Source organism: Silurus aristotelis (genome assembly GCF_946808225.1).
Source record: "Silurus aristotelis genome assembly, chromosome: 17".
Classification (NCBI taxonomy): domain Eukaryota; kingdom Metazoa; phylum Chordata; class Actinopteri; order Siluriformes; family Siluridae; genus Silurus; species Silurus aristotelis.
The window spans coordinates 23,561,560-23,576,566 of record NC_139590.1 but is presented as its reverse complement, the minus strand read 5'-3'; the positions used below and the strand labels follow the sequence as shown (position 1 = coordinate 23,576,566).

The window sequence follows — 15,007 nt, the reverse complement described above, 5'->3', positions numbered from 1 at the left end:
AGACCGTTTCCTCTACCCGACCCTCTGCCAGGATGATGTAATGATTTAACGGATTTCTTCATAAGTCAGTGTGGGGTGAATGCGGGTCACAGCCATGGATTAAAGTCGTGTGTTTGAAGCCACTGCTTCCTTTCTGGATCATCAGCAGCACTGTTTTCTTACATGTTCAGATTCTGTTCAGTGTCCTGATAAGGTGCAATCTTTTTTTTTTTTTATACTATGACATATAACTTGATAATACAGAAGGTTTACACACTCTTCAGCTACGTGTATATATACAATATATATAAGATAAGATAAGATAAACCTTTATTCGTCCCACAGTGGGAAAATTTCTTCGTTACAGCAGCATGGAAAAAAAATAATAATAATAATAAATATATATAAATTAAATGTTGAAAAAGTTTAACGTAGCACACAGTCGCAATTGCCTGCTGGCTCGGCCTTATCTAGAACGCCAGACCTCTCCATGAACCCCCTCTCCACCCCACCCACACCCACAGGGGAAGATATGTTTGCTCCTTACTCTCTCTCTCTGTGTGAGAGAGAATGGAAAAGCCCTATTGCTATATTGGTATAATTTTCTAAATGTATGCCCCCCTATAAATGAATATTTACCAAAACAGTGTCTGGAGATAAGAACACCACATGACGAGTGTGTTGGGTGTGTCATAGGAGTCATAGGAAATGACACAAACTCGGCTATAACATCAGATTGCATTGATCTCATGAAGGTTACATTTATTCTTTCATCTCAGTCTCTTATCATCCGAGAGCACAAAATCAGTGACTGACTCATTGGAAAACAACATCGTGGTGTGAAGTGGCTGAATAGTGCTGGGGCAGTGAGGTAATAACACAATAACATAACGGCCCGATTACACTTCATTTCTGTCCACAGTTCTCAAGATGGCGAGGAATCAGAGGAGAGAAATCAAATACAAATTAATCTCATCATGGCTGCTGAGAGAGAGAGAGGGGGGGGGGGGAGAGGGGGGGTTAGAGAGGAAGAGGGGTAGAAAAAAGGAGATAGGGGGAGAGAGAAAGAGAGGGGGGGAGAGAGAGAGAGAGAGAGAAAGGTAGAGAGATAGAGGGGGTATAGAGAGAGAGGTAGAGAGAGAGAGCACGAGAGAGGGAGGAAAAGAAAGAGAGAGAGAGCGAGCGAGGGAAAGAGAGAGGAAAAGAGGTAGAGGGAGATAGAGAGGAAGAGAGAGATAGAGGGAGAGAGAGAGAGAGAGGTAGAGAGGGAGAGAGAGAGAGGGAGAGAGAGGGGGGGGAGAGATAGAGGGGGGAGAGAGAGATAGAGAGGGAGAGAGGGGGGTGGGTCTGGGCTCACTCAAATTTGTCAGATCTGCTGGAATATTGCAAGGATCATTGACTGAACTAAAAGAGTGGTGCGTAGAGAGAAGAGAGGAGAAGAAGAGAGGAGGAAAATATTTTGCTGTCCTCTGCCACGCTCGCTTCATCAGTCAGCCCGATTCTCCCAGCATGCATTGGCAATATAAGGGCTGCTCAGCACAGAGAAAAGCTTATGTCGGCATTATATTATATACATTTCCACTACAGTTCACAGGATCAAACCCCAGCTACTCAGCTGATCTCAGAGCAGTCTGTTTATTATATCATCATCTCCATCTCTAAAAAGACGGTCGCTTATATACTGTTCCTGTGGTCAGTCGCACACGTTTGGCATTTGTATTCAAATTATTAAACTAAATTTCCCCGTAAATGTTCCCGTTTTCCATTAACATACAGTAATGTTTTAGTGAGACTGAGGAAGATTTCTGGAAATTGGCAATGACGTGGTTGAACTTTCTTGACACCCTCAATGCAGCACCATTTTGGGACTTGTATTAACGTAGCTGCTCGTAAAGTGGTGTGATTTATCCTTTATGGACACATTTTTACATGTCAAAGCAAAAAACGTACCCAGAGGAACAGAGGAGATCTGAGTGTACAGGTCCAGCATTCGGTTGCCATCAGCGTCCACCAGGTAGTTTCCCCGACTCTCCTCATAGTTACAGAAGAAATTAATGGCCCCCACGTTCTGTGAAAATAGAAATAAAAAGTGAGCGAACAGGAGATGAGCTGTGTGCTGTGGTGAAACGTGTATTAGCATCACGCCGTGTTTAAACGGAGTTTGGTGGAAACGTTTCTGACGGTTGCACAAGGCATTTTAAAGCATCTCGTGTGTCCGCGTTCCTCCGGAGAGATCTGAGGAGGTTCTGTATTTTTACAGTAGTCAGGGAAATTATCTTCTAACAGATTAAATACATATGCAATAGATTCAGACTTAATGTTCATAATCTCAGCATGTTCTAACAGCTGTTTTCCAGATTTACAACACTAGAACTATTTATTAAAGCCATATACAGTGTCCTTCCAAAGCGCATTAGATCCAAGCTGATATTATTCATGATTTAAAGATTGAGTTGTTTTTTTGAGTTGCTGGGTTTTGGATTGAACCCAATTCAATTATTTTACATTTAATTAACATTTTGTAATCCCTAAAGATCTCTAGATGCACCTTTGAGAATCACTGGTGTAGATGTACACAATCATTATCCTTTTTTATAAAGAACGGCTTTATAACGCACAGGGTGCTGCAAGCGTCAGCTTCTTTTATACATTTGATCTGTTTATATTTATACACTGATCAGACGAAACATTATGACATAACATTATGAGTGGTGAAGTGAAGAACACTGATGATCTCTTCATCATGGCACCTGTTAGTGGGTGGATTTATTTATTAGGCAGCAAGTGAACATTTTGTCCTCAAAGTTGACGTGTTGGAAGCAGGAAAAATGGGTGAGCGTAAGGATTTTGAGCGACTTTGACATGGCAGACTAGTGAACTAACAAACAGTCCTGTGTCCTGAGGAGAAAATAACAAAGTGTGACAAAATATATGTTAAATATATGTTGTATGCTGTGATGCTATGGATAAGGGTGTCTGCACAAGGGCGTCTGGAACAAGGGCGTCTGCACAAGGGCGTCGGAACAAGGGCTTCTGCACAAGGGCGTCTGGAACAAGGGCTTCTGCACAAGGGCGTCTGGAACAAGGGCTTCTGCACAAGGGCGTCGGAACAAGGGCTTCTGCACAAGGGCGTCTGGAACAAGGGCGTCTGGAACAAGGGCGTCTGGAACAAGGGCGTCTGGAACAAGGGCGTCTGGAACAAGGGCGTCTGCCAAATGCCGTAAATGTAAATAAATAAAGATTTTTATTTTATGTTTCATGTGAATGTATTTTCTTGTATTGAAACAAAAAAATGGGCAAAAAATAATTTATAAAAAATATATTAATGAAAATATATTTTGAAATACATTCGAGCAAATAAATGTTTTACCGTATGGGTGTCTGAGATTAGCACTATAAAAAGATCCAATCATATCACGACACTACGGTCCGCCCTTTAGACAGAACACGCTGAATCAGGGCCGTGTTGCAACATGCCTGTAACCCGAACACACCAGCTTGATCCAGTCTAGAGGTTTATACCACACACACACACACACACACACACACACCAGTGTACAAAGGCTGCTTCTTTGTGCTGTGTGTCTATTTGCTTCCTGTTAGCTTTAACGTGATTATTCAGGGTTCGCACGCTGGGAAAAACCGTCACCATACTACACTCACTATTACAGGGAAAAGGGTGAATCAGGTGTGGGCAGATCTTCCTTCCTGAATTCTTATTCAAAGGGGCGATACAGATGAAAGATTAAAGATGTATTAGCAGTCGAGTGTGGGATTTGGATCTGAACAAAGCCTTCTAACACAAGTTCCTATTTAAACCTTGCAATAACAACGTGCGTGATTCAGACCTGAATTTCTCCCAGCTGTCTTGTCAGCTCCTGCTCAGATGGAAAGAGATAAACAAAGGAGAAAGAAGAGAAGTAAAAAAGTTAGGCACTGTGCAATGCAGTCGCAGCAAGCACCAAAACAAACCTGAAAGGATTTAACTTAAATGAGATCTTACTTTAGACCTGGGCCCTGGAACGGGGGTCTTCATGGACGGAGCATCGTATTCAAAATCAGACACTGTCTTCGTAGCCGTCTGACTGACGTATCTGGAGCCTGGTGGGGATATAAATCGATAAAACTATAAAGCGAACAATTATTTTCAGCCATCTTTGGAATTACACCTGGAAGGAAGATGATTTTTTTTAAGATATCAACAATGAAATAAAGTAATACATTTTGATCAAATATTAATTCTAGAAAGAGGCCATTTTTATTTATTTGCACCACAAATTAAACTGCCACAGTTTTGCTTAATTAATCCCCTTAAACTAAAAAACAAATCACCCGTCAACTTCTCCTGATGGATCTCCTTCATCCCAAGTGCAATATTTCCATCCTAGTGGGTGTGGTCTTTTCCAGAATGTATTTGATTTTTAACAATGGACACGTCTCAAAGCAGCTTTACAGAATGTTTCTTCTAATTGTACCAGTGGTGAAGGAAAAACTCCCTGAGAACCCTGATAGGAACCGTTCATTACAGGTCCATCAATGTTTAGGTGTGCAATGATGTTCCTGAGCCACTGTAGCAGACTGATGATTTTAATTACAGTCCAAATCCATCCTGAAATTTCTTGAGTGGTTCAGTAACTTCTTGGATCTTTAAGCTGTTCATGTGGAACCATCTGCAGGTTACGGCGGCCGAGAAGTGCAAAACACATTAACAAATCGAAAAACAAATTAACAAATCGAAAAACAAATTAACAAATCGAAAAACAAATTAACAAATCGAAAAACAAATTAACAAATCGAAAAACAAATTCAAAAACAAATTAACAAATCCAAAAACACTAACAAATCCGAAAACAAATTAACAAATCAGAAAACAAATTAACAAATCGAAAAACAAATTAACAAATCCAAAAAACACAACAAGCCAGACAAACCGGAAAAGGTAGGTATAGTTTGCGAATGGAAACTTACAGATCATTGGACAAAGACACCTGTCAGTCAAGATATACAGGTGAGTGACAGGTATCTCGTCCAATGATCTGTTTCCATTCACAAACTATACCTACCTTTTCCGGTTTGTCTGGCTTGTCGTTGTGTTTTTTGGATTTGTTAATGTGTTTCGTACACCGATTCAGACAAACCGGAAAAGGTAGGTATAGTTTGTAAATGGAAACTTACAGATCATTGGACGAGACACCTGTCACTCACCTGTATATCTTGACTGACAGGTGTCTTTGTCCAATGATCTGTAAGTTTCCATTCGCAAACTATACCTACCTTTTCCGGTTTGTCTGGCTTGTTGTGTTTTTTGGATTTGTTAATGTGTTTTTGAATTTGTTAATTTGTTTTCTGATTTGTTAATTTGTTTTCGGATTTGTTAGTGTTTTTGGATTTGTTGTTTTGTTTTGGAATTTGTTAATTTGTTTTTGGATTTGTTGATTTGTTTTTGGATTTGTTTTTGGATTTGTTAATTTGTTTTTGGATTTGTTTTTGGATTTGTTAATTTGTTTTCGGATTTGTTAGTGTTTTCTGATTTGTTAATTTGTTTTCGGATTTGTTAGTGTTTTCTGATTTGTTAGTGTTTTTGGATTTGTTGTTTTGTTTTTGAATTTGTTGATTTGTTTTTCGATTTGTTAATTTGTTTTTCGATTTGTTAATTTGTTTTCGGATTTGTTATTGTTTTTGGATTTGTTGTTTTGTTTTGGAATTTGTTAATTTGTTTTTGGATTTGTTGATTTGTTTTTGGATTTGTTGATTTGTTTTCTGATTTGTTAATTTGTTTTCGGATTTGTTAGTGTTTTTGGATTTGTTAGTGTTTTTGGATTTGTTGTTTTGTTTTTGAATTTGTTGATTTGTTTTTCGATTTGTTAATTTGTTTTTCGATTTGTTAATTTGTTTTCGGATTTGTTATTGTTTTTGGATTTGTTGTTTTGTTTTGGAATTTGTTAATTTGTTTTTGGATTTGTTGATTTGTTTTTGGATTTGTTGATTTGTTTTTGGATTTGTTAATTTGTTTTCGGATTTGTTAGTGTTTTCTGATTTGTTAATTTGTTTTCGGATTTGTTAGTGTTTTTGGATTTGTTAGTGTTTTTGGATTTGTTGTTTTGTTTTTGAATTTGTTGATTTGTTTTGGAATTTGTTAATTTGTTTTTGGATTTGTTGATTTGTTTTTGGATTTGTTGATTTGTTTTTGGATTTGTTAATTTGTTTTCGGATTTGTTAGTGTTTTCTGATTTGTTAATTTGTTTTCGGATTTGTTAGTGTTTTTGGATTTGTTAGTGTTTTTGGATTTGTTGTTTTGTTTTTGAATTTGTTGATTTGTTTTTCGATTTGTTAATTTGTTTTTCGATTTGTTCATTTGTTTTTCGATTTGTTCATTTGTTTTTCGATTTGTTGACAAGTCAGACAAACCGGAAAAGGTAGGTATAGTTTGTGAATGGAAACTTACCGATGATTGGATGAGACACCTGTCAGTCAAAATATACAGGAAGTATGAAATCTTATAACTTTGTTTCTTGTACATGTGTAAAATTGTCCGTTTACTTTAAACTTTTTTATATTATTTGGATTAGTGCACCTTTAAATATAAAAAATAACAGAAATAAACATTGGCAAGCAAGGAGACACTGGAATTAATCCAAAGATACTTTGAGGAAGGAAATTCATATACAGTGATGTTGGAGATGCTGCAGTATATCATGACAAAAAGATCTAAGAAATTTTACGGTTTGGCACATGTTTTACGATGGATGACCTTCCTAACGCAACCCTCCCCATTTATCCGGGCTTGGGACTGGCACTGTTTGTGCAACTCTAATGGCTGGGCCGCGGCGGTTAGAGAACCAACTCCTAACCACTAGACCACCAAGAAACCCAAACTGTGATAAACAATAACAGAGACGACTTTCTTGTTAATAATATACTTCTGATGGGTAAATTTTATATACAAAATCGAAATACTTGAAACCAACGTTTTTTGTTTTTTTTTTGCATTTTATAATGAGTTTATTTCTTTCACAACAGACCTAAAAGTGATTAGAAAGAAAAATGCAATGAATCTTTTGTCCTTTATAGAAAAATATGATTTACAGAATAAACCATAGCCCTGTTTATTTTTACCCTTTTTTTTTACTTTAATTTGATGATTATTATTATAAATTGTATTTATCTATGTGTATATATTTGTTTTTTATGCACCTGTTCTGTGTATTGTAATGTAAATTGTACATGTTATTGCCAAGTTGCTTGTATATGGTTAATTGCTTAATAAAAACAAATAAATAAATAAATAAATAAAAGGGGGAAAAAAGTTGTACTTCCTGTATATTTTGACTGACAGGTGTCTCGTCCAATGATCTGTAAGTTTCCATTCACAAACTATACCTACCTTCTCCGGTTTGTCTGGCTTGTCATTGTGTTTTTTGGATTTGTTAATGTGTTTCGTGCACCGATTCAGACAAACCGGAAAAGGTAGGTATAGTTTGTGAACGTAAACTTACAGATCATTGGACAAAGACACCTGTCAGTCAAGATATACAGGTGAATGACAGGTGTCTTGTCCAATGATTTGTAAGTTTCCATTTACAAACTATACCTACCTTTTCCGGTTTGTCTGAATCGTTGCACGAAACACATTAACAAATCCAAAAAACACAACGACAAGCCAGACAAACCGGAAAAGGTAGGTATAGTTTGTAAATGGAAACTTACAGATCATTGGACGAGATACCTGTCATTCACCTGTATATCTTGACTGACAGGTGTCTTGTCCAATGATCTGTAAGTTTCCATTCGCAAACTATACCTACCTTTTCCGGTTTGTCTGGCTTGTCGTTGTGTTTTTTGGATTTGTTAATGTGTTTTTTGGATTTGTTAATGTGTTTTTGAATTTGTTAATTTGTTTTTGAATTTGTTAATTTGTTTTTGGATTTGTTAATTTGTTTTTGGATTTGTTAATTTGTTTTCGGATTTGTTAGTGTTTTCTAATTTGTTAATTTGTTTTCGGATTTGTTAGTGTGTTTTTGTATTTGTTAATTTGTTTATGGGTTTGTTAATTTGTTTATGGGTTTGTTAATTTGTTTATGGGTTTGTTAATTTGTTTTTGGATTTGTTAATTTGTTTTTGGGTTTGTTAATTTGTTTTTGGGTTTGTTAATTTGTTTTTGGATTTGTTAATTTGTTTTTGGGTTTGTTAATTTGTTTTTGGGTTTGTTAATTTGTTTTTGGGTTTGTTAATTTGTTTTTGGGTTTGTTAATTTGTTTTTGGGTTTGTTAATTTGTTTTTGGGTTTGTTAATTTGTTTTCGGATTTGTTAGTGTTTTCTAATTTGTTAATTTGTTTTCGGATTTGTTAGTGTGTTTTTGTATTTGTTAATTTGTTTTTGGGTTTGTTAATTTGTTTTTGGATTTGTTAATTTGTTTTCGGATTTGTTAGTGTGTTTTTGTATTTGTTAATTTGTTTATGGATTTGTTAATTTGTTTTTGGATTTGTTAATTTGTTTTCGGATTTGTTAATTTGTTTTCGGATTTGTTAATTTGTTTTCGGATTTGTTAATGTGTTTTGCACTTCTCGGCCACCGTAGCAGGTGCACAGAGTGGTCTCCGACAAGAACACTGATCGATGTTTACGAGGGCTCACTCGATGGAGTGACGCAGACTCTCTTTCTAGATCCGATCAAACAGCATCAATCTCTACCTTCATCACCGCACCACCAAATACGCAAATCATTTTGGAGCTTTATTTCTAGAAATGTGCACAATCGATAGCCTGACATATTAAATAAGGTTTGGACTCCTTGTGAAAAAGTGTTTTCTCGTTCACATGAACAGCCGAAGATGACACTTTATAACGCTTCATAACGTCTGTTACCTGAAGCCACGAGGCGCAGAGTCTGAACGGAGCGTGTTGCGTGGCAGCTGAGGAGTGCCATGGAGAGAGAGAGAGAGAGAGAGAGAGAGAGAGAGAGAGAGAGAGATTGGGGCTCAGAGCACCTGACTTTCACAACACCTGTGGAATAAAGTAAAAGACAATTTTAGGGAAAAATTTTCACATTTGCACAAATTTTCTTTTTATGCACAAAATACAGACGATATGAATTTTCTGCTTTTCCACCCGGAGGATCAGAAAACCTGCCATGTTTACCTTCTCTGACTTTTCATTTTAGAGTGATATATGAGGTGCTATCAAAAAGTTTCGAGACTAGTTTTGTAACACGCCAACAGATGGCAGCACAAGGCCACACGCACAGTCACAGGGCGCACCGACCTTCATAAGTCAGAGTGCCAAAAGACCTCGTCCAGTGTACGCCAGGAGCCGTGCGACTGGTGCTGTTCTGACCACGTGCGTTACCACGAAATTCTGCATGTAAATTGCGCCGATTGTCCTCGGTGTTCTTCAACGAGCTCCACCCCCAAAAATGTCGAAACAGTTTGACAACTCGTGCATGATGATTGTCGGAGAACAATCCGCATGATCTCACTTCTGCACCCACACTACTCGCCAGATTTTATCTCTTGAAAAATCTTGAAATAAATAGAACTTGTTCATCTAAAGGTGGGAGAATCCTTTTTAGACACACTGTTTTTATTTTTTTATATGGATGAATCAATCAACACAGTCATCAGCGGGGAAAAGAATCCCTAAAGCTGATTTATTAATATGTTCAACACAAATGGCTTTTAGAGAAACACTTAAAGATCAATATCCAATCACATCCAGGCCGTTCTCTTTGTGAAACTCCAGGGGTTGAGAACAGTCACGTCAGCCAATAGGATCACTGAAATCCTCCACCACTGTATAAAACGTACGCCGCTGTTTACACGCATGCTGTTAGTCACGGTCATGTTGTGCATATCGGATTTTACCCTCTCAGTAAACCAGAGGCCACTTTTAGCCCTGAGATATTTTGTGAATATGAATCTATTATTGGAAAGCAGTAAACTCCATGTCAGGTTTCTGCTGACTCTGCACAACGGTGACTAATGCAGACACTCTGAGCTGCCACTGAATCTCCCCACATGCGAGCGCACACCCACCTCCGTCTGGGCCTGGGCTAAACGAGCCGCACTCGGCGCTCGCCTGATGACCAGGGAATCCTGATTCCTGCCATGTCTACCATATGCTTACAGCCGTCTCGGTGTGTGTGTGTGTGTGTGCGCTCTGAAGATAAAAACTGCTTTATGGCAGGCGCTTTAAACACGTCGCATGGCTCTGTGACAAATTAATGAGAATCAGGATTTCTTTTCTGCTTCCTTACATTCCAGAAATTACAGCAAACTAATGACTCTCAATAGCAAGGCAAGAGTTAGGCTTTGACTAAAGAACCTTTTCTAGATCTTTCTATAACGTAGGGCAAAGAGAGGAAGGTGTTTTATTACTGTCGGCATAAATAATTAGGATACAAACGCAATGAAAGTTTACTCGATCCCTCACACTCCTGCTGAACTTCAGACCGATCCCTCACACTCCTGCTGAACTTCAGACCGATCCCTCACACTCCTGCTGAACTTCAGACCGATCCCTCACACTCCTGCTGAACTTCAGACCGATCCCTCACACTCCTGCTGAACTTCAGACCGATCCCTCACACTCCTGCTGAACTTCAGACCGATCCCTCACACTCCTGCTGAACTTCAGACCGATCCCTCACACTCCTGCTGAACTTCAGACCAGTCTCTCACTCTCATTTGAAAATTCCGGCCAGTCCCTCATACTCCTGCAGAACTTCCAACTAACTTCCACAATCGAATTGAGTGCAACCAGATGAACAAGGTGAAACTTATCCTCGGTTCTGGTTCACTGCTACCAACATTAGCATTTAGAAATTTCTTAATGCCATTTAAATTCCATAACGTGGAATTATACACTGAAAGCACGTGTATTCTCCACCCTAGCAGAAGACACCGAGCGCGTAAATGGCGATGTAACAGGGTCGGCTTGGGCAGGAAATATTTAGACATGCATGATATCAGAAGCAGCTTCATCCAGACTGGATAGAACGGCTTCTTCAGAGGAGCTTCACAGCAGAAGCCCGAGTCGTTCCTACGGGTTTAAGATGCAGCCGAGCAGCTGAACTGGTTTTAAATGAAGAACGGCAGGAACTGAAAAGAAGTGATGAAAGACAAGCTACAAATAATCATCAACTGCACACGTCAATGACGAGGAGAATGAAGAAGATCCAGAAAGCATGAAAAAGAATGAAAGAAAGATCTCTGTGTGCTTAATTCCTTCGGGTTTTTTTCAGCATATTTCAGGTTTCAATAATCGTAAAAAGAATATTCTTGGACTATCACTTCTCCACTGCTTATAAACTCGATGGATCAGCTGTTCCTTGATGTTGCTGCATGAAGCTCTTTTTTGTTGATGTTTAGAGCACTGTAGTGCAGCTCATTATTCTCCAGATTTTCACTGCGCCGGAGAAACGGTTCATGCCGACTGAAAGAAAGAAGAAGAAGCAAAAAAAAGCAGGCCTTTGGTGGTTACTCGGGTTTCGAGCTCTTTATCTAAAGCGAGCATGGAGGAAGCTGGCACAGGCGAAGACCACTCTCCAAGTGAGTGCTCAAAGGCAGCATGAGCGCATTCTCCCCCCCGGCGGAGACGTTACCCAGGACCATTAAGATGCTAATCACTGCTGTACTGCACAACCTCGGCTCACAAACTCAATGAGAAACGGAGCAGAGAGACTTTAAAACACCTTCACTGCCCCATATACACTCCTGCAACATGAAGATCTGGAAACTTTAATCATGAGTGGAGCTTTTATACCGAGCGTACGAGCAGGGAGGAACTGTTCTGGTTACGGTGGAGATCAGGGTTTCTGGATTAGAGCAGAAGCAGGTCAAAAGGACTCCGACCTGATGAAAGTCTTTTTTTTTTTTTCTTTTTTTTTAAGGACGATAGATTGCTATAATGTGTCCCGAATATCAGAAGTGAAGGTTTGTCTCATGTTACTGATGCATTGTGTCCAGTTATCATTCTAATAACTTTGTGTTATACTTCTAAAGGTTCTGCAGCCTCTGAGAAACCGTGTCTATTGCACTAAAAGTTTGGTTAATGTTTTCTAGAACAAAAAGCACATTTGTATTGAACGCTGTATAAAATGCGGAACTGAAAGGCTGCATAAATCACCCTGAAGAGCAGGTTTATTTTTTATTTAGTTTATGCTACAGACATATAAGTGAAGCAAAACCGATCATGAACTTTACAAACATCTCTTCCTCAAAGATTCAACTCATTAAGTACGCATTACTGCACAGCTGTTACATATAGTTTCTAGAACAGGATTTTTTCCCCCTATGACAAATTCCTGCACAAAGAAATATAGTACTAACCTTCAAATATTAACGTGGTGATCAGAACGACGTGTGCATGCAATGCTGCCTTGTCCACAGTGATGAACCTCGTGCAAAGTCCTCATCGAATTAATATATAACTAACAGGAGGACTGACAGTATCAAGATCCATCAGAGATCCATCCTGCGCTACATAATACAGAAAGGATTTAAAACTCTCCTAAAATCCTCTAGATCCTGCTTTTGCTTTGAATTCCTCAAACAGCTGAATCATCAAGAATATCCATCATCCCCTGTATGCAGTTTCTAGCAGCTTTGAGAAGAAAAAAATTTAATCTCGATTCAGACTCTGGTTCACGTGCGATACGCTTCAGAAGATACGACGTGAACGTGTGATATTTCATCTGCACAATACAAACTTTAAGCAGCTTCCAAGCTCATAAAATCTGTTTACCGAAACAAACACATTCCAACAGATTTGTTCAAATCAAGAAGGAAACTGCAAACACGGGTTAAACAAATGTCTGAAGGGGTTTTGCCTGGCAAATGCGTTAAGACTCCTGTCAGGAAAAATAAAAGATCGGTTTTCCATTCAGGTCAAAGGATTTCCATACCCCCCATGCCTTTCGAACTGACTGCCCGCACCAAACACAGATGTTTCCTTGTTTATCTTTGGTGAGAAACCAGTTAGCAGTGATGCAGGTCAAACTGATCAGTGTTATTTAAGGATTTAAGGTGCACAGATGTTGATTGAAACATTGTACACACAACAGTATGTACTTTAAAAACCCGTTGGTGGATGAAAAACACAAACCATGTAGTTGAGTTAAAGCAGAGAGTCACATGGAAAAATGTGACTTCAGTGAAAAAGTTTCAAAACTTTCACTTGAGTAAAAGAACAAACATTTTTGCCTTCAAATGTTTTCAAGTATCCAAAGTACTGATTTATTATAACTATAATGTTCCGATCATTTTTGACTTTTTGCTTAATCACCTCAGTTGATGTGAAAAGACTTGAATGTGACTCTCAGCACACTGATCTATTAATTAAATTATATTAATGACTCAAACACTGATTATCATTAAAATGATCACGAGCCCCAAACCACCTTTTCAACTACTTAAATAAATGATGTAAATAATCACACGTGTGTGGTGGTGAGTTCCAGTCTGGAGTTTCTTCATCATTTATTCCTCTCTAAATGTTCTGCTTGATGTTGAACTGATGCTGAACTGTATGTTGGTGATCAGTAGATACACCGAGCGCCGATCTGAACACGTGTAAAACAGAGCGTGCGCTCGATCCTGATTGGTGACTCGCTGCGTGTTTCACCGGTGACGTTTTCATCCACAAATAAACACAAAAATAACCAATTTTGCAAAATGTAGTTGAGTAAGAAGTACGATATTTGATTTTGAAATGTACAAGTTAAAGTAAAAGTCTCTTTAAACAGAAATAGTTTAGTAAAAATACAGATACGCAAACAAGCTACTTAACTACAATAACAAATTTACATCATTACCGTCCAACGCTGTTAAAAACTCATGTAAATGTTCGAAGCTCCACTGTGATTAATGTTGATGCAGTAAGTTTAAAAACAGAACTCAAACCTGGGGGGTGTTTCCTTGTCACCTGTACATTACATGGGGGCGGAGCCTTGAGACAGCGCCCCTAGAGCACAGACAGGGAAGTGCCTTGCTTCAAGGTGTAAAAAGACTGGTATCTTGGCGATACTAGGGACTTGAACTCCAGATCAGAAGGTGTTTAAATATAATAATTAATGATCTAGGGTCAGATTTCACAAAAGTCTAAAGTTTGATTTTAAACGTGCACTATATACAATTAGGCTATTTTCCTTTCATTCTTACATTCTGTGTTGGATATTTACATATTCCCCGCCCATGTTAACGAAGCCCCGCCCCCAAGGCTAAATAAACGCCTGTCCTTGCTCTATAAAATGATTGATTGATAGAAATAAGCATTCAGGACCGGAAGTACATTCCATGCATTAATAACAATAAAACGTTGTACTAATGATAATGAGCATCACTTTAGGTAATCTTGCATGATAAACATCTGCTCGAAAGGGGGTTATGTAAGAGTCACGTGACCTCCTGTAGTTTGATAAATGACAGGTTTAATGAATGTCCACTTCCATACCCCCCCCTACACACACGCCAAAGCAGAACGAGGAGAATAAAATCCAGTTCCGACCGGATTCATCCTGTTCCCGAAACAAACGCTAGCAGATTAGCTGCTAAAGGAAATACAGCTGTGCGAGTGCGCGCGCGCGCGCGCGTGTATGTTTATGTATAAAGAGATATTCCGGTTTATTGCAGGGTTTTATCACGTGACCGCTCTGCTGAAAGACTGACTCCGGACGAGGTTATTTAGTTGACATCATGCAATAAATAAATAAAAACACACACATGCGTATTAATATATTGTGTATAAATAAATCGTTAGTCTTTCAGCTATGAATAGAAATCAGAAAAAAAAAAAAAAAAACAGCGATGAAGCACAGCTGCACATTTAATACTGTAAAACATCTGTAAAAGAAAAAACCTGAACAGAACCCTGAACACATCTCACCGTGAAGCGTTCAAATCTCCGGGGAAAATGTCCAGTTGAATTCGTAGGGAAAAATAAAATAAAGGTATAAAAACCTCAGACTGCTGAGAGGAACTCAGACTGCAACACGTCGCTAGGAGACTGGCCTCGGAACCCGGGGGGCGGGGCTT

The 15,007-nt window shown here is 38.6% G+C and overlaps 1 protein-coding gene and 1 long non-coding RNA gene across 5 annotated transcripts in view; one reads left to right on the top strand and one right to left on the bottom strand.

Moving 5' to 3' along the window:
- The window catches only part of abat (4-aminobutyrate aminotransferase), a 23,037-nt gene extending 8,030 nt beyond the window's left edge, over window positions 1-15,007 (bottom strand). The window contains exons 1-7 of one of the 4 annotated variants that reach the window (XM_083566529.1): window positions 14,859-14,991; window positions 12,305-12,449; window positions 11,125-11,408; window positions 8,844-8,981; window positions 3,983-4,080; window positions 3,828-3,857; window positions 1,930-2,047 (exon numbers count right to left, since the gene is read on the bottom strand). In XM_083566529.1, the coding sequence (XP_083422655.1) occupies window positions 1,930-2,047; window positions 3,828-3,857; window positions 3,983-4,080; window positions 8,844-8,904 (307 nt within the window). In that variant the 5' untranslated portion in view covers window positions 8,905-8,981; window positions 11,125-11,408; window positions 12,305-12,449; window positions 14,859-14,991. Of the gene's footprint in view, window positions 1-1,929; window positions 2,048-3,827; window positions 3,858-3,982; window positions 4,081-8,843; window positions 8,982-11,124; window positions 11,409-12,304; window positions 12,450-14,858 lie in introns of all 4 variants that reach the window. The other 3 variants (XM_083566528.1, XM_083566527.1, XM_083566530.1) reach the window with 3 other exon arrangements.
- LOC310740125 lies at window positions 4,087-8,982 on the top strand. The gene is made up of 2 exons (XR_014537576.1): window positions 4,087-4,655; window positions 8,560-8,982. It is a non-coding gene; the product is annotated as an uncharacterized lncRNA (long non-coding RNA).